Source organism: Gymnoscopelus microlampas (assembly GCF_963454915.1).
Source record: "Gymnoscopelus microlampas genome assembly, chromosome: 6".
Lineage (NCBI taxonomy): Eukaryota > Metazoa > Chordata > Actinopteri > Myctophiformes > Myctophidae > Gymnoscopelus > Gymnoscopelus microlampas.
In genome coordinates this window covers 25,394,128-25,413,846 of record NC_139943.1, presented here as the reverse complement: position 1 = coordinate 25,413,846, position 19,719 = coordinate 25,394,128, and the positions used below count along the sequence as shown (strand labels likewise).

The window sequence follows — 19,719 nt, the reverse complement described above, 5'->3', positions numbered from 1 at the left end:
ATCAACACACGAAATACAGTGTGCTTTCGTTAACTTCCATTATGCCTCTGTCATTTCTAAGACAATTTACAGCTCTATTTATAGCAACAGACTGAGATTTCTTGGCACCATCCCCTTGTTTAGGTCTGAGATGCTAAGTGCCTGTTATAAGAAAGAAATCAAATCGTGTGGATATCGTGACACATGGGAACGGAGTGGCTCCAATGTGGATTTCAGACTTTATGTGGCCAGCCTGTGATGTCAGTCGTCGTCCATCACATATGATGTATGTCTAAATTTGGGCGAGGTTTTAGCCTAATCAGAAGTGCCATTGACTTCCATTGTAAAATTAAAGTTAAATATTTCAAAAAGCATAAAATATATTTGAAAAACTAAATACTGGAGGTGTTTCTGTGGCCTTCTGGTGGTGTGCACAACAAATTTGGGTGGTTTGTGAGATCAGCTCAGGCCACTGCCAGACACACTAAACGCTCTTATACACGGCTAGACTCCTGCAGAGCCGTAAAAACCTTGCATCTTTTGGTGTCACCCTTTGTCCTACAGAGTGACCCCGCATCATTTGGTGTCCCCCTGTATCCTACAGAGTGACCCTTATACTTAGTTGCACGCTGGTGTCGTGCACTGAAAATTGTTGATCTACAAGCTCACAATGCATCGCAATGCAACACATTGTGAGCTTGTATATCGTCTTGTAGATCGTCTATTTTCGGTGCACGACACCGGTACTTAGTAAGTATATCAAGCCCCTAAATCTCATTTGGTTTTGTTACTTTATTCCTAATCCATGTACGTTACTGTTTACTCCTATTATTTATTTTATTATCATTGTTTTGTTGTATCTGTCGGAGAGATACAACAAAACGGTAATAAAAAAATGTCTCTCTATTCAGTATCTGTCCTGCGTTTCATACTGCGCTACTGCAATGACAACTGAATTTCCCTTGTGGGACCTATTTATCTATCTTATCTATGTCACCCTGCATCCAAAGTGACCCTGTATCACACACGTACACGCGCACACACACACACACACGCCCCTGGATCCATAGACTAACCTTTGATGGGGAATCCCTTTAACCCACGCTACAGTACGTGTGTTGAATAATGCAAAGGCAATGTATTAACATGCTGCGTTATATCTTCTACACACAGTGACACTCCTGGCCTCCAGTCCTTCCTACTTCAGAGGTTTCACTCTCATCTCTCTAAAGGAGGGCAAGGAGGGAACCACAGACGATGACTATGCTGGCCAGTTCCAGGTAGGGAATAACACATGGTCATCTTCACTATGGCCACCCTAGAAAAGAGGGATGATGTCCCACGTTAAGTATAGGGATGTCTGTTATGAATTACATTTAGTTACGTTTAGGCGTTACTTAATTAAGTTTAATTAAGGTTAGGCTAGGCATGTGTTTGGTATGGTTAGGGTAAAGTTCTGGGGAGGGTGTTCTTGTGGGACCTTCATCTTTTCCAGGGAGGGTTGAGGTTGTCACGGTGTCCACTATTACTGGTGTACATGGTGTGCAGGGATACCAATTATGTAGGCTATGTTACTTGCCCTTTTTCTAATATAGAAAATCCATTCATTTCTGTGTGGCACCCATGTTCTTGTAACATACTAAGCATGTTATCGATATTGCAATGGAGGGATTGGAGGTGCCTTCTCCGAATGAGACTGTGGATGCTAAACCCATACTAAAAAAGACCAGATATCCAGAGGTGTATGGTAACACTCACCAATGTTTTAAAAAACAGGACAAGGACAGTGCCTCAATATCACCAATTCATTTTGGCCGGACAGCAAATGCTAACGTTTTGGCCTAGTTGGCCTTCATCAGTGCAATGATGAATAAATTAATGTTATCCAATACTCAGATTGCATACTGTTTTTTTCCCGGTGTGTTCATGAGGTTAGTAATTGGGAAAAGCTCCACACCGAGGCAACCCTACCATCTAGTGAGGACCATAACGCCGAAGGGATAGGCTGTGCTTCAAGAAAAAAAAATCCATGTACCCACCTGATATGCAGCAGAGTCGTTTATCTGACATGTTTTAATGCACAAGGGACTCGGCTCTGCTGCTGAAGAAGCTTCCCATAGATAGACTACAGAGTTCTCCTGTTGCAAACGGGGGGTGAGTTCGAAGAGAAGAGAAACTAGTTCTCTCATTTGTTGGGTTCTTCTGGGGTGAGACAGACATGACATGCTTCCAACTGAGAAGCGCATATTTCCTCCGGTGAAGGGAAAGCAGAGAAGAGCGAGGGTGGTTGGGTGAGTGGGTTGGTGGGGGGAGTTGTGGAAACGAGAGAGAGTGATATGGAAAGGTAGACAGGAGAGAGAGAGGGGATGTGATCTATTTTGTTGAGTAGTAGCTCTGCTCCTACTGAGCTGGAGAGCTCCTGAGGAGAGAGACAGACTTCCTCAATTACCTCCTGCTCAGTGTAAACAGGAACACACATCTCTCGCTGTTTCCACTCCCTGACACTAACCAGATTAATACCAAGGTGAGACTGTGGAAGCCTCTTTTATGTAGCCAACAACTTCAAGTGGAATATTAGTTTGATTTGATTGGAGGAGTAATGGGGGATCTTGTTTTACAGAACATTTGGTTATTTTCTTCAAATGCTACCGTAATTATTCAGCCCATTCATCTTGAAGCTCAGCCTTTGAGCTGCACTTGCTCAGTGTCTCAGCCTAGAGCCCACACAAGTGTTCTTTATGCCCTCCTGCCTCTGTGTCTTCTTAACCACTTAATCCCTATATACTGTATACTTCGTCATACGACAAATAGCTAAAATACCGATCTACAAGTTTCCGATGCGACACATGAGCTTGTAGATCGGCTATTTTAGCTATTTTTGAAAATAAAAATATAAAATGTATGGAAGAATTTTGATCATTTAAATGTATTTATTTTTAATTGCAGAAAAATAGTTACACCAGGGTTAATGTGGTCATACAAGTATAGACCTCAGAGCGTGTCTTTGCCTGGTTGGGTAGCCTCTAGCCTACCCACGGCTGAGTAACAGAACAAAAATAAGGAAAGAAAAACGAAATGAAAAATAAAAGGACAAGACAATAGAAAAAAGGCTGCATTCTACAATTGTTACAGTTATTACTCTAGTAAAGATTTGTTATACATTGACATGGGCTGAAAGAAGAAAGACCACTTCTCCCAATTTTTGTGTAACATTGTCTGAGTATGAAAGTTTTTCCATAGTGTAGATTTCCCCTATAATGTCCACCCAATTGTCTTTGGTTGGAGGATCCTGTTGGTACCAGTGACGCGTGATCGCTTTCTTGCTTGCTGCTAGAAAGATCTTGATGCCCATTCATTTTTTAAAGCCAATTCCAAGCAAACGGTATGGAACATCCGCCCCGGGTGTAACTTAAATCGATCATGGCTCTGTGTTGCTTAGATGCCCCTCAATATGTGATTCAAAATTGGGGTGCGCTCACACATTTTTCAACTTCTTGTAAAATGGGCCCCTCCAGCAAACTTTGGAAGCCAATCATAACCAATCGGAAGGGAATATAAAAATAGGGATGTTACAGCACATGTTTATCACATGACTCCAGAGATTATGTGTATCGATTTGTGTGAATTTTGGACCATGGAAATGGGCGTGGCCTATTTGTGGAATCGCAACATAAGGAATCCAGGGGAAAATATTTGATTATAGGACCTACAATTCAGTTTGATCCCGGCTCCCCCTGAGTTAGTGTTGAAGTGTCCTTGAGCAAGACACTGACAGTGAATCCCTACAGTATTTGCTCCTGATGAGCAGGTTGGTGCCTTCCATGGTTTCCTCCGCCCTCGTCCGTGTGTGAATGTGTGCGTGCATGGGTTTATGTAATGCACACTGTAAAGTGCTTTGGACAAAGGCGCTATATAAATGCACCATTTACCAGGTTACACAAATAACGAAAGTATGAAAACCACTGGGATCATCTAACTTAACTAATTTTAACTAATAATTTAAACGAATTAGTTAACTTATTTGTTCTTCGCGTAGTTTTTACATCATTCATCTTAGATAGTCCTCTCAGTATAATAGCTTTCTTTTTTAGTTCTGTGAACGCTGTACTATCTTTGTTCCAAAACTCAATCATCATCTCACCAAACAACTTTTGGTTCAAACTGAATCTCTTCTCACACTGCTCTACTTTTGGATCTCTTTAGTGTAGTTTACAGTCCCTGTGTTTGACTGAACACAGTAAAATCCTCAGTGTTAATGTATCCATTTGTAAGGGGTTAAAAGAGCATCTGAGGGAGGAGTATAAGCAGAAAAAAAGAGGAACTATACTAAGTGTACGTGATACTGGAACAACAGGAGCTTACCCAAAAGATCAGGGAGGTTGAGCACGTTAACCAGAGGCATGGCCAGAGCTGGAAGCTCATCAATGACCGGTTAGTGCATAGGATACTTAATATTTTACGATTTAGTCATAGTCCAGTGTATAAAACATTGGGTAATATCTCAAGAACAGATTCAGAGCTTTGCAATCTGTCGGGACGTCGTTCAGAACGTGTGCACATTGGCCTACAAGTGGCCTACAAGTGGGCAGGCCTTAGATCCGGAAGCAAGCCGCGCTTTAACCAATCAAAGCCGATCCAGTCTCCACAGACTTTCTAGGTCTGCAAGGCGAAACATATGGTCCACGGCCCGGACTGACACAAGTCAGTCTTGAGTCGCTTTGCGACTCGAGCCCCTCTCTCTGAAACAGTTAAAAGTGAACATATTTTATCTATGGCCACCGCATCAACGGTGCCGTTTTTCTCCATTGCGGCAACCGTCTGTAACTGGTGTGGTTGTCTGTCTGTGAGAATGATCTCCCCGGCGTCTGTCTCCGCACCGTAACGTTACATCGCAATCTAAATTTAACTCTGCGAGGGTACGGAACCAAATGGATCCATGGACCCTCTCTCTCTCTCTCTAGGACTAACAAAAACTGCCAAAATGTCTCTTTTAAGCCACCCGCTCATATTGAACATAATTCCTAAGTAAATTGTTTATTATGAACAGAGCTAAATCAGTTTGTGTGCCTCAGCATAAAAGAGTCCTACTGCGTGGCCCATAGTGTTCCGTGGTGGAAGAAATGTTATCTAGTCGGAATGAAAACATAGGTGCACCACCGGAAGTGGAGGGCTGAGGGCATGGACCAAACCCCGGTTTCCAGTCAGCATAGGTCTAGTTAATCACTCCCCCCAGAGTCAAAAGCAAAAATGAAAAACGCTGGGGGCGCTGTTTTTCCTTATTATTTGACGATGGGTTCCCAGATTGAACTTTGGGAAACAAGATTTAAAGATCTTCAGGAATGACAAAATGGCAATAAAGAAAAGACTGGTTCTTACCCAGATCTATTTGGTCTTGCGTTTGAAATGGACAGCAGATCCCTGGCTGCCTCCAAGATCTCTAGATTGTTAGCGACATGTTATACACATTAATGGACCCATACAGGTCACAGAAGATCTACAGTATATGAAGACTGCTACACAGCTGGTGTTAATCAACAACAAGGATGTCTTGTTTTGTATGAATGCAGTTGAAGGACATTTTTAGAACATCCACTTGGTCACACCAGGAACGCAACCCGCCACATCATGCTGCCAACTTACTAGGATGGTTTGATTTAACTAATTGAAATTCAATCCATAACAAACATGTCCGCCCACTCGTCTCCACTGGATTTCCAGTGTCGGTATGTCTCAGCGGGCCTCCTTTGAGAATGAGTCACAAGCAAGCAGACACTTGACTAGCGTGGGTTTTAACAAGTCATTTCTTTCTCATTTTGCCACTTTTGTGTACTCTTAATTACTTGTACAATCCACAAAGTGTTCTGTATCCCATCTCCTGAAAGACTGTATAACACTGAGGTGTTCTGTATTCCATCTCCTGAAAGAATATAGAACAGCAAGAACACGGATAGTGTTATGTATCCCATCTCATGAAAGATTGCATAACACTGATGAGGTGTTCTGTATCAAACAGTGGGAAAGGAGTGTATATTTGTGTTACTAGAGTAACACAAATATAGGGGCTATGAGGCTATGCGGCCCTCACACCTACATCGCACCGCCGATCCAACCAATATGTCTGAGTCATAGGGTTGGGGGCTTTGTCTGTCTGTCTTCCTGTGTCCCTTTTATGCCCATATATGGAGATATCTGTATCTCTCAGTCCTTGTCCCTTTTATGCCCATGTATGGAGATCCCTGATGTCATCAGTAAATGCCCATATTGGTTGTATCGGCGGTTGGCCTAGATTGGCCTGGCCCATATTTGAGCATGCCTGACAAGAACTCCATATATTGGCATCTGATACAGACAGACAGATACAGAATTCTCTCTTTATATGGGCATAAAAGGGACACAGACAGACAGACTGGCACAACAGGTACTTTGACAATGGGTATTGACTAACCGGGTGGGACATGCATTTCCAACTTGTATCATTATCGACTTGCATAACAGAAGGAAAGGAGTGTTTATTTGTATTATTCTGTTCACTTACTGTAATAAGCCGAAATTTATGTCAATTTCAACATACACTAAGTGTGCAAAGAGGCTATTGGTCTTTAACCACTTTAACCCTGGCATCCCAATTGTTTCATTATGGGTGGGGGGGGGGCGATTAAATACTTTGGAAAGGTTTTGTAGTCAAGTGGATAAATACTTATGCAGCATCTGTGTGCTCCTGGTGGATATCACCTCATTAGATGTGCTAGCAGATAAATACATTTTTATATTATTTTGTCTTTACTAAATATTGGTTTTGTTGGCCTGTCAGAAGGGTAGCATGGTAGCACTAATTGCTAATTACATTTTGGATTAAGTCCTTAAGAACTGTGGGAATTACTAACTCTTCTACAGCAGTTGTTCACATTCTTATTTTGCCATTGTAATTCAGCTCTTGTCAGCTATACTAAGTGAATTCATCTGTTTTTCTTTAGAATTATTATTATGGAAAAGAGCAATGGGTTTGAGGTTGGAATAAACTCTCAGTCATTTTGTTTACCAGTGATTTTCTTTTTGTGGATCAACAATTAGTGGCAGCACTGCTATGTTCTACAGTATGTGCATGACATGACTGCAGGGATTTTATTTAAATGCAAAATTCAAGGTTATATTTGGTTATTTCCTTGACCGTGTATTTCCCCCAAAAAATCGTTGTCTGGTTTTGCAGTGTCATTATACTGTGCAGAGGAGGTTGCAGGTTGGTAGCTCCAAGTCCGGCTCTCCTCTCGTTTTGGTTTCTCTTTTTCAGTTGTTTCTGGCATGTCTTCTGGAATGTGCCCGCCTGCTGTCTCACTGACACGCAAAAAAAGAGAAGAAAACTTTTCACACATTCATTTTAACAGCCACTGAGAGTTCCTGCTTTATTATGTGTTCACCCTTTATTTCACTCAGCCACCATTATTGTGTGTGTGTGTGTGTGTGTGTGTGTGTGTGTGTGTGTGTGCGTGTGCGCGCGCGCACGCGTGTGTGTTCGTGCTTGCTTGTGTACACGGTGTAGTGGAGTAGATGTGTGTTTTTCCCAGCCATCATCTTACTCCTTCAGACTCTGGGGTCATATTTATCTAGGCTAGAGGACATGTTATTGCCCATGGAGACAAAACGGAGCTTGTTTGGTTAAGTGGAGTGATGAGCACAGCAGCACACATCAGATATTATCTTCTTTTTAAGGCTATATAGGGTTCCGAGTTTAGCCGGGGATAAACAAACCCAATCAGTTTGAAGTGCCTAAGCTAAAGTCATTCAGTACGTTTTCAGAGATTCAGACTATTGCATAAGCCCAGCAATGCTATATATACTGCTGCCGAGAGGATCTTTAAGGAGAAAGACTGAATGCACTGTGCAGAGCTGAAATGACAGTGACCTTGTTGTGTGCCAACAATAGTTCTCAAACAATAAGCATTTTCCCAGCTTCCAGCTCTGAGATAAACACCTCAAGATTTAGCACCAATCACACTCAAAAAACGACATCACCACCCAATGCTCATTTACTGCTCCTTGTCCTTTATGGACACGTTTATGTTCAGACAAGCAAAAGTGTACTCCACTTTTGAGTAATTATATAGTTATTTGCAGTGTCTTTGATTATGGCCTGATTATGGATTAGTGGCCCATATTGATATTGTTAATACTATTCCTATTAGTAATGCACAATAAGGGTAAGCATTAAGGATGACAGATATGTCATTGGGATGAATGTTTTATAATCTGTGTGTGTGTGTGTGTGTGTGTGTGTGTGTGTGTGTGTGTGTGTGTGTGTGTGTGTGTGTGTGTGTGTGTGTGTGTGTGTGTGTGTGTGTGTGTGTGTGTGTGTGTGTGTGTGTGTGTGTGTGTGTGTGTGTGTGTGTGTGTGTGTGTAAATAATGATGTGCCAATTAAGTGAACTGGATTGAAAGGACTAAAGAAAATGTAATAGTTTTGTTTTTAGAGTTCACCATTCTGGGGGTGTCTAGGGTCACAGTCATCAGCGCTTTTATCATTTAGGACTGCAAAGTCTGAGCAAGACGTCAACAGTTTATTCATGCTGCTCTCTTTGACAATAGCCTAAACAAACGGCGTGAACAAAAGACAGTCTAGAACTGCAGATTTGCGTGTGCACGCAGGCACGCACGTAGCCTGGGTGCCAGCCTGCTTCGCTACGTTCGGCGGATTTTTTTTTCTCTCTGTGCAGAGAGAAAAAAAAATCCGCCGAACGTAGCGAAGCAGGCTGGCACCCAGGCTAGCACGCACGCAGGCAGGCAGGCAGGCAGGCAGGCAGGCACGCACGCAGGTACTCATGCACAGTATATACACATTGGTTACATACCCACTGGTTTGAGTAATACAGCAAAACGTAATGAACCATTTCAGTTCATATAATTACAAATCAACCTCCAATGCATTTTACTGGAAATAAATTCAGTATTGTTAATAAAGTCAAACTTATAAGCAGTATATAATATCCAATATCCAATGCAGTGCCCTCCACAGAGAATACAATTGGACAGTACTGTACTACATTGCATTATAAAACAAATTTTCAAGTAATTATTTTTCTATGAAGGATGCTTTTGATAGGTACGCACAGGTACACACAGTTACAGGTTATTTTAGAAGGTGCTTTTTGGAGATGTAACACTACTGTGCCCATTGCATGGATGACAAAAGCTGTTACGCTCGATTTATACTTTATTGGTTTGTGCGCCGTGTCACACTCGGAAAATAGCTGTGACCCATTGTGAGCTTGTAGATCGACTATGTTTGGTGCGCGACACCCGCGCAATTTATGTAACACAGGATAAGATGTAGATTTCCTTTGCGCAAGCACATGCATGAGAGTGTCGTCTTGGTGATGAATGGTGGACGCAAGGGAGCTGGGGCTAGGTTGTAATTCTGGGACGCATCATCAGTAGGGCTCCCTTGGTTCTTGGGGCGTGCCTTTTACACTAGTATACACCTTCCCCAAAGGCGGCCAGCTACAGGGTGATCAGATTTGAGCTTGCGTTCCATGCCCAATTATAGAGTCGCCTTGATGTTGAATGGCAGACATCCCACGGGACTATGCATGGCAGTTGCGTCCTTTTCCCTGAGTCAAGCCTAAGCTTCTTTCGGCTGCCTCCGATGCAGCTTTGATGGCTGAGCGCTGACTCTCGCCTCTGCTCTGACTCCCAGGTCAGCAAACAGTCTGGTGGTAGATCTTGCCACAAAGCCTCTACACCCCACCTCCGCTGGGCGGAACTCAACTAAGTATAAGTCTGTTTTTATATGATGTAATAAGGTGGCCCCAAGATCTCAGCAGTGATCTGAAGTGATGATGTATAGCTTTGATTGATAGAAGGCTCAAGGCAAAATGTTTGTGCCTCAGAGGCTTCCATCAAGACAAGAGATTTCTCTCACTTTATGAGGTAAGCGTGTCTTCAAATGTTGACGTGACATTTCAGTCTGTCTGTCTGTGACGTGCGTTCGTCAGAAAAAGTTTCACTCCGTACTTCGGTCCCAGAGGTTTGATTCACTGCTGGATAACTGCTTTGCATATAAATACATAGCCGCAATGCATGTGCTGCCACACAGTTCTACACGTGTGTGCGTGCGCGCACACACACACACACACACACACACACACACACACACACACACACACACACACACACACACACACACACACACACACACACACACACACACACACACACACACACACACACACTCACCAAGTTAATATTATTCTAATTGTTGATTTTCTCCAGAGATCTTTACTCTGTCCATCTCCCCCCTCCCTCTTTCTGTCTTTGTGTGTGCTTTTGCATTTGCTTTAGCAGACATCTGTGTTTACCATCTCCGCTGACAAAGACAGTGGGATGAACTCTGGACACTCACACAAACGCCCACACGCACGCACACGCACAGACATACCAGCAACCGCAATTAAAACAAAGACTCATTTACTATGCTGTCCGTTCACTGCCCTCTCTTCAACCCTCACTCGCTGTGACTGTCTTGCCAGACAGTCAGATACCAAACTTTAGGGACTGCAACTTTACCACTTAAATGTTGTATACTTTGTTGTATGTCAAATCGTGAACTAGCAGATCTACACACTCACTATATTTGCAGAATAAAACCGTAACTAATCCTACGGTTGGTGGTACTGTAATAATAATCACTCAAAACTTTTAATCCCTATCCAAGTGGATCAGATTTAGGTTTTTGGTAGTTCAAAACAGCATTGGGATCACTTTGACATCCGATCTGTGATAATGGAATTATCTCAGCAAACATATCAATAAGAAATATATATTTGATTAATCAAATAATATCTTTAACACCCAAAATCCAGATCTTATCCACTCGGATAGGGATACAAAGTTTTGAACTCTTTGGCCTAGTGGATTGAACTGTCCAAAACACTTTGTAGAACAATGCTTCACTACTCATGCACTGTACTGTATAGGGATGGGACGATAATCGTTATAATTTATCAAGAAAAAAAAACGCTCACAATAATCGTATCGTGGAGATTTTAATTTATTGTGAAATTGTCCTCCGTCATACATACACTAGGCTGAATTTGCTTTTGTTGTGCTGCAAATTCAGTACCACTTGTCTTAAACCCTCTATTCTTGATAAAACAGACCTGTAAAGAGTGCATTAAATTAATGCGTTCTTTACAGGTCCGTGGGTACTGTACCCAGTAAAAGGTACCCAGTACCCTTTGGTACGCTCTTATTTCACTCTACACAAATCGATTCGCCAAAAATTGCAGATCTACAAGCTCACAAGCTTGTGAGCTGGTAGATCAGCTATTTTCCCCCCAGAATACGGATGCTGGGGGTTCAAGTGGTTAACAAAAGTGGCATTTTAAGTTTTAAGCATATTTTGATTATTGCCATAATATCGTTAATCGCAATTATTTTTGCCACAATAATCGTGACATGTAAATTCCATATCGTCCCATCCCTAGTAATGCATGTGTTCCATTAATTCTGTGTAGTATTAGAGGATGTCACTCATTTGCACACATTGTTGGAGGAGAAATGGTCTGCAGTGCAGCATTCTTATTGTACAGTGTCTATGGCGGCTGTGGCTCATGTAGAGCGGCCGTTTGGGAATCGGAAGGTTCCCGGGTTCGATCCCCGGCTCCCCCTGGGTTCGTGTCCTTGAGCAAGACATTAAACCTTAACTGCTCCCAATGAGCAGGTTGGTTTAGGATGTATTTATTTAGATTTAGATATTGAGTTTAGCACTATACATTTTTTCACTGCCTTTTAGGGGGAACGCAATTTAGTTTTCTGATGCTTGCAGACGGAAATGACAAAAAATCTTGAATCATGCATGGTTTCCTCCGCCGTCGCTGTGTGAATGTTTGCGTGAATGGGTGAATGTAATGCAGTGTAGAGCGCTTTGGATAAAGGTGCACTACAAATGCACCATTTATTTTTACCATTTACAAAGCAGTGATGGACACTCGTATTTATAGTATATACCCTCTGTAAGCTTAATGTAGTTGAAGAGTAAGTTCAAATAGTATACATCCAGTGCCATTATAGATCCAGAGAAGTATTTTTCTTATGTATAGTTCTTTACACTTCCAGACAGTGCAGGTTTCCTATCAATTTGTCATATCTTGACGCTGATCTAATTCTATTTCTGTGCCTCTCACATCTCTCTCTCTCTCTCTCTCTCTTGCTCTTTTGCTCTCTGCCTGTCTCTCTCTGCTCATTTGTCATCTCTCAACATTTGTTTGCATCTAGACTTAACTGTCAGAACCGTAGTCTTGGCAAAACAGAAATAAACCACAAAGTGAATAATGAATATTATTCACTTTGAGGAAGTAGATACAGAGATACTGAGAAGATGAGTTAGGGGTCTATGTGTGAGTGAGTGAGCGTTAGGCCTGTCACTCTTATTAAGTATCGATTATTTGAGATAATTGCAATTATTTTCCAAAAACGTCATAATCACTTCCACGTTGAAAGATGATGTTTTCAAACATTTCCCCAAAATAGTAGAAATAGCCGATCTACTGTATAAGCCCACAACATGTTGCATCACGACAGGCTTTGGGCTTGTAGACCGGTCATTTCCACTGTTAAAAAAATGTATTAAGTATAAAGGTATTAATCATGTGACTAATTTCTATATATATATTTAAGTTATTTGTCATACCTGCAATTTGGATTTTTTGTTTACGAAGCCGTGAAGCCTAACAGGAATGACATTTTAAAATCATGACACCCGTGTGTGTGTGTGTGTGTGTGTGTGTGTGTGTGTGTGTGTGTGTGTGTGTGTGTGTGTGTGAGTGTGAGACAGGGGAATGTGTGAAGTGAGGAATCTTTGTGAGTCACATAAAAAGTGTCTAGAGAGAGGAGAGAGGGCTGTTGTCTCTGTCTTTATATCCTGTCAGACTGCAGCTGGAGCATATTGAGTAGAAGGTCATTGTTTGTGTGTGGTGTGTGCGTGCGTGCGTGCGTGCGTCTTTCTGTACATACGAGTGGTTGTGCCTGCAGTCTGTGTGTGTCTGATTTTATGTGTGTGTGACTATTTGTCTGACAAGGCTCAGGTGCAGAAGATGAGTTTGATGCGTTTTAATTGTACCTGGCTGTTATATTATGTCGCACTCAAGGGCTGAGCATTTTATGGGGTATAGATAAAGACCGATCCAATTCAACTAAGCCTTGTAGCCGGCAATTTCAAAAGGATTCTTAAAACGGCAGTGTGATTACTTTCCTTTCAAAAAAATGACATGACGGTACAACGTTTCGGCCACAGTTGGCCTTCATCAGGTATGAATGCTGTCATCATTGCTGCTCTGCCGTGAGCCTCTGGATCTGAATATAAAGTTACCATAGTTACCATAACTACTGCTCCTTAAACCAATGGCATTATGCATTCTATAGCTTCTTTTCCACGACCAAAAGTGTGCGACATCGTGCTTGTGGGATCTGATTTGCGGTCTGTTCACACTATCAGTGGGACCAGGAACTAAGAGTCAGGAAGTGTCTGAATAAACGACAATGATGTTCAACGAATGACGTTTGCGACTTTGCGTCTACATAAGCCGTATGCAACACTCTATTGTTGTGCTTCAAATAAACTCTGACTACAGTATGGAGCCATCGTCAGTGTGGATGGATTCATGTGCTTGCCACGGAAGGACAATGTGGCCATCAATACCCGATAGAAAACTTCCATGAACTGCTGAACCATAACACAACTGTTGAGATGAGTAGCATCAATCAAATCTCTTAGTAACACACTATGGAAGACATTGGTTACAAAGAAACTAAGCAACGACAAATCCACTGTGCTTGATGGGATGTCAAAGATGGCCTTGCTTGAAGAAATCTGAGATAAGGAGGACATTTCATCTGAGTTCAGTGATGCCATGATCATTACTGTCTTCATCAGAGGAGACCAGGCAGACTGTGGAAAAGATAGAAGGATCTGCCTCCTCTCCACAACAGGCAAAATACTGGCCAACTTGGCTGGCTACTCATTTCTTCAAGATGTGTTCTAATAGTTGCCAACTCGCCCCTGATAGTTGCCAACTTGCCCCTTAATTATCTTGCCATTTTAATATCTCCCTATCTTCTGGATCTATCCCTAATTATTTTAAGATTGACTGTGTTCAGCCCCTTCTTAAAAAAACTTGGTCTTGACCCAACCAATGCACCTATTAGAGTCACAAACTATATTTGAATGAATTCTGACACGGGTAACTTTTCCATGCTTGTTTTGTTGGACTTGATTTGACACTATTGATCACAGTATTCTCATCAATAGATTATAGCATTGGGTTGGCATATCTGGGATAGGGCTGTCAACTGAGCTCAGACATTATATTAGAATTTTGGTCTTACAAATTGGCTGGTTTTCAATTATTATTCTATTATATTTTGCATAGAAAATGATGCGCATGCGATGTCAGAACTGGTCAGTACCATTATATCCATAAGAGAGCGCTCCCTGCCGATTGTCAAGAGCAAGCGATTGTTGTATGCGTTCTTTTTTTTTTTGTCGGACTGTTTATTTTTTCTTCTTCCGTGTGTTGGGTCCAAGCCCCCAGAACTACGGTAGAACAGTGAAGCGGCCAAGCCTGGTGGTCAAATCTGAGAATGCACTTAAATGCTACTGCGCGTGCATCTCCCGTTTTGTGCGCATGCTCACAACGTGTCACAACCCATGGATCCATTCCATTGGTTCATATTGGTTCCATATTGGTTCCTATTGACCTATTCTTACTTTTGGGTGCTTCAAAACGCCACTGAGCACTTTAATAGAAATGAATAGCTGGGGGCGGGGCAACAGCTGTCTTGGGTTAATGATGTATTCGGGTCATATAATGTTTCATGTAGCTTGCAGCCAATTCCAATGTTGTATAAAGGCCACATTCCCAACTAATACAATATTATATTAACTACTTGAACCCTAGTGTCCCTATTCTGGGCGTCATAATAGGCGAACATTTTTTTTGTGAAGATAATGGTGTAGAATGAAAAAATGAAAAAGGAGACCAAGAATAGACCCCTGAGAGACAAATCGTCTCAACTTTCTCCGCACCTTATGCCTCAGAAAGCAATGGGAAACTCTGTGACTGTATCCCCAGTCTCTAAAAACAAAAAAATGTCATATTTATTCTGTTTACTACTGCTACACACAAGCGAAAATCTCTACTTGCGTATATCCAGGATTATTGGTGTTGGTATTTGATTATGTTAATTTGACCACTTGTAATGCTGGGTTCAATATTAATTGAACCTGTCCCTCCTTCTCTGTCCCCAGATTATTGATGAAGACGACACCCAGTTCATGACCAACTGCCCCCCTGCTGTGACAGAAAGCACACCCCGCAGGCGCACCAGGATACAGGTGTTCTGGACAGCCCCACCCACTGGGACCGGTTGTGTCATACTAAAGTGGGTATCTTTTTTTCCTCTTATTTGGATAGCAACTAAAGTCTCATGTCAAAGGTTTGTTTTTTATGGCATCTAGGACAAGGTTTGCCTGTATGCATGTAATGTATATATATGTCTCCTCGAAAGTAGACCAGTCACAGTTCATGTCAGAACATGCTTAAGATCTCCTCAAGATCAGATGGTTATTAACTACTTTGTTGCTAATGCCACCATTGTACTTACACTTATAATCTGAAAAGAGATGCATGGTTCAATGTATATTTTCCCTATTGGTGGAGTACCCAGGATACCAGCCATGCACTGGTCCAGTGCTCATACAGAGAAGCGCAGAGCACTGTGTACGCATCATACAATATGGCCCCTGTTGAAGCAGTGAAACTTATATGGAGTGTTGAATCGTAGTTGATAATCTATGCATGTGAAGTTACAATATATATATTTTTTGTGAAGTACTGTATTTGAAGTCCTTTTAAGATCACTTTGCCATTTGGTCTTCTTCTACCTCTCCCAAAATATATGGCACAGAACATTCCATTGAGGGAATGTTTATTTGTTGTTTTTTAACAACACTGATTATTGGTTATATTCAAGACATTAAGGAAACAAATACCAGGTGTTTCTCCGAAACCTCTGGTATACTGTGCCTGTGTACTGTGACTGGAACTAAAATAAAGAGAGTGATGCAGAAAATACAGAGCATTTTATGGTTTGAACTGGAGCAGGTGTGATTACACTGCTTAATTTGATGACGTGTGTGTGTGTGTGTGTGTGTGTGTGTGTGTGTGTGTGTGTGTGTGTGTGTGTGTGTGTGTGTGTGTGTGTGTGTGTGTGTGTGTGTGTGTGTGTGTGTGTGTGTGTGTGTGTGTGTGTGTGTGTGTGTGTGTGCGCGTGTGCGCGCGTGCGCACCGGGTCGCATGTGTGTGCATTTATGTTTGCATGTGTGCAGGCATGTATGCGTGACGTTTGTTTTATTTCATTCCTTTCTCGAAAGTGGCTACAATAACCCCTTGGCGTATTTCAAATTTTTAAAAGGGTCAACCTTCCAAACCTCCACCTCCTCTCTCTGTCTGTTCCCCACTGTCTCTGATCTTTTTTGTCACACTTCAATACCAAAATTGGCTTCATTTTTTTTGTGCTATTTCTTACAAAAAAGGGGTTTTTTTATGGAGCGCACCTCCAAAAGTGCTTTCTCTTCAGGGGGCCCCATAAATGCGAAAACTTGAACCATATTGTAGAAATGCTATTTCCCGCCGCAACTTCCTCGAGTCCTGTCAGCCGCAACCCGTGACTGACATAGCCCTGGGTAGGCCATCCAACCTGGTGAAGACCTGCGCTCAGAGGAGCGCCCTTTTCTAGTTTGAATTGGATTGCAAAACAGTGGAACAGAGTGAACTCTGTGTTTAGCCCCTGGCCCATAATACTTTGACGGCCATGCCATGATGGACACATTAATTCTTAATGTTGTTCTTACAAAGAACGCCTCAGGCTGTTGTGGAATTAAAAAAGAAAATCGCTAGGTAGAAGGGGGAGAGAGAGAGAGAGAGAGAGAGAGAGAGAGAGAGAGAGAGAGAGAGAGAGAGAGAGAGAACAGAGAATAAGAGAGGGCTATGGCTGCGAGTATACTGTAAGAGAGAGAGCAGCAGATAGATGAAATTATATTCTGACACTGGTACTTATAAATAATTGATTTTATTCATGATGACAATGATTTATGATTGTACAACCATAACACTGATAGCAATTAGATGCTGTGCTACAATTGCCTTGCTTTATTAATATTTTGTCAAGTGTACAGTAAGTGTAATTCAGGCCACCTCAGTAGGTACAAACAAAGCTTGCAATGCTCTCCCTTACTTCACCGCAAGCTGTAGCCTCGAATACAAGATGTGAACATGAAATACTGTATATCAGTTTCTGAAAACTTTATCTTTCTTCTCTGTATACAGTAAATATCTATCGGTCGATATCACTCCTCGGTCTATCTCACACCTCTCTTCTCATTTCACACCTCAGAGGGAATAACCTCTTCGTTAGACACGGTAACTCTTCCTGACTCTCCCTTACCTCCGCTCTTTGACAACATATACTGACAGCTGTTATTTATAATATTTGGTTGCCACTGCTGTCTCACAGATGGCATACAGCCATTCCGCTGTTTGTTTTTCCAATAAATCTAGCCTTGCGTAGGCGAACATCTGCTATGCAAATTCGGCTCATAGTGCTGTCATGTTCGTCAGCTTACAGCTTCGTATTACCTCCATAGAAGCTGTATGTCTCTCTACCTCTTCTTCTCTCTCGGACTCATGTTCGGTCTCTCCGGCTACCTCAATCCTTCACTTTCGTTTTCTCTCTCTCTCCAGCCCCCTCGATCCATCACTCTCATTCTCTCTGTCTCTCAGGTCAACTGCCTCTTCTCTGTTGTTCTCACTTCCTCGCCTGCACTCTTTAACAGACAGACATCTTGTCTCTCGCACCATAAAGCATACGTTTATCAGCTTAGTCCCAGACACGCCAAGTCAAACTCCAGTCACTTTGTCATTTTGGGTTATTTATATATTTAACATGATGCTTTATTGCAGGAATCCTTGAGGTTGTAAATAGACCTTTTTCAGAGCGGACATTTTACTGGATAAACAGTAAACGGTAAACACAGCTGAAGGTAATGGCATTAGTTGTGGGTGTGCTTTATCTTACCATCATGCTGGCACAAGCAAACAAATACATTAAACCAATTAATTGTTACGATCATTAAGAAAATCTTTGTTTTCTTTAAAAAAAAACTGCTTCATTGAAAACATATTTGCTTTATTAAAACCACATGATTTTTCAGCCTGTTAGATCTGAACAGAAATCTTGTGTGTACTGTACATGATGTGCCTCTATCCAACATCCCCAAATGTACTTGTGTGCATACGCAGGTGATTGACAGTTTTTGTGCACTAAAGTGTTATGAGCTTTGTTTGTGCGTAATCCATTCTCTGTATTAGGTCTGATGAGCTCAGGACAAATCTGATCTTTGATCTCTGGAAAAGCTTCTGTCTAGAAATGTTTCCCCAGAGCCCCCCCCCCCCACACACACACACACACACACACACACACACACACACACACACACACACACACACACACACACACACACACACACACACACACACACACACACACACACACACACACACACACACACACACACACACACACACACACAGACACAGAGTGTGTCCAATCTCAGTGTCTCCGCCAGGCCAAAGGCGTGGCAGAGACTATGTTTTGTAGCCTGGCATTCGCCAGACTGATAACGTGGATTCACTCACGCGTTCCTCCACGATACCGTGGAGGAACGTGAATCCACGTTATCAGTCTGGCCAATGACACTATACGTTTTGCACCCTGTCCGTCCGTCTGTCCGTGTGTGTGTATATCCGTCCGTCTGTCTGTGAGCAGCTAATCTCCGGCACCGTTGGGCCGATCGCAGCGAAACTGTGCACGCACACTGCTAGAGCAGAACCTCTGCCCCAAATTATTCAGTCCAGCCTGTTATAGGCCACCAGGAGGCTGACTTATGTAAAAGTTTCTTTTTTATATTACTCCTTCAGATTTTATTCAAATTTCACGCAAATCTGTACACATGATGTCTTTAGTCATGTGATCAAGACGGATATGTTAGATTTTTTATATTCCATCTTGATTGGCTAAGATTGACATCTAAAGTTTGCAGGAGTGGCCCGTTTTGAACAAAATGCCTCAAATCATGAATACAGTGTCTGATTGCTGAAACTTTGCACACACATTCACACTACATTGAGGAACACATGCCACCCTTTTGATATTGCCCTATTATAGCGCCACCAAGAGGCAGATTTTTGCAAAACAATCTTTTTATATTACTCCGACATATTTTGTCCAAACATCACGCAAATCGGTAGTGTGATACTATAGTCATGTGATCAAGATGGATCTGTCCGATTCTTCATATTCCTACCTGACCTGGTGGAGACCTGTGCTCCGAGGAGCACCTTTTCTAGTTGTAAATCAGTTCTCCATCTCTTTATACTTCAATTCCTTTCAAAACTCCCCGGCCCTCAATTTGACGAGTCATCATGTTGTTATACCTTTCAGCGTTGTTTTTGCATCTCTTTTGCGTTTTATTGTATTTCAAATGTGTTAAACATAACTGCCAACAAGTTTTCTGTTATTTCACCTAAACAGGTTTTTGCACTTTTTTCATTACCTTATTTCTCTGAGCTTAATTATGTTTGGGGCAATGTTGTACAGTGTGGTGTTCATTATTAAAAAAATAATCCCTACA

General features: G+C 42.0%; 1 protein-coding gene across 1 annotated transcript in view; it reads left to right on the top strand.

Moving 5' to 3' along the window:
* spon1b (spondin 1b) overlaps positions 1–19,719 on the top strand; it is a 65,330-nt gene that overhangs the window by 1,747 nt on the left and 43,864 nt on the right. Inside the window, exons 2-3 of the mRNA XM_084058980.1 lie at positions 1,153–1,259; positions 15,277–15,410. Of these exons, the coding sequence (XP_083915106.1) occupies positions 1,153–1,259; positions 15,277–15,410 (241 nt within the window). The remainder of the gene's footprint in view (positions 1–1,152; positions 1,260–15,276; positions 15,411–19,719) is intronic.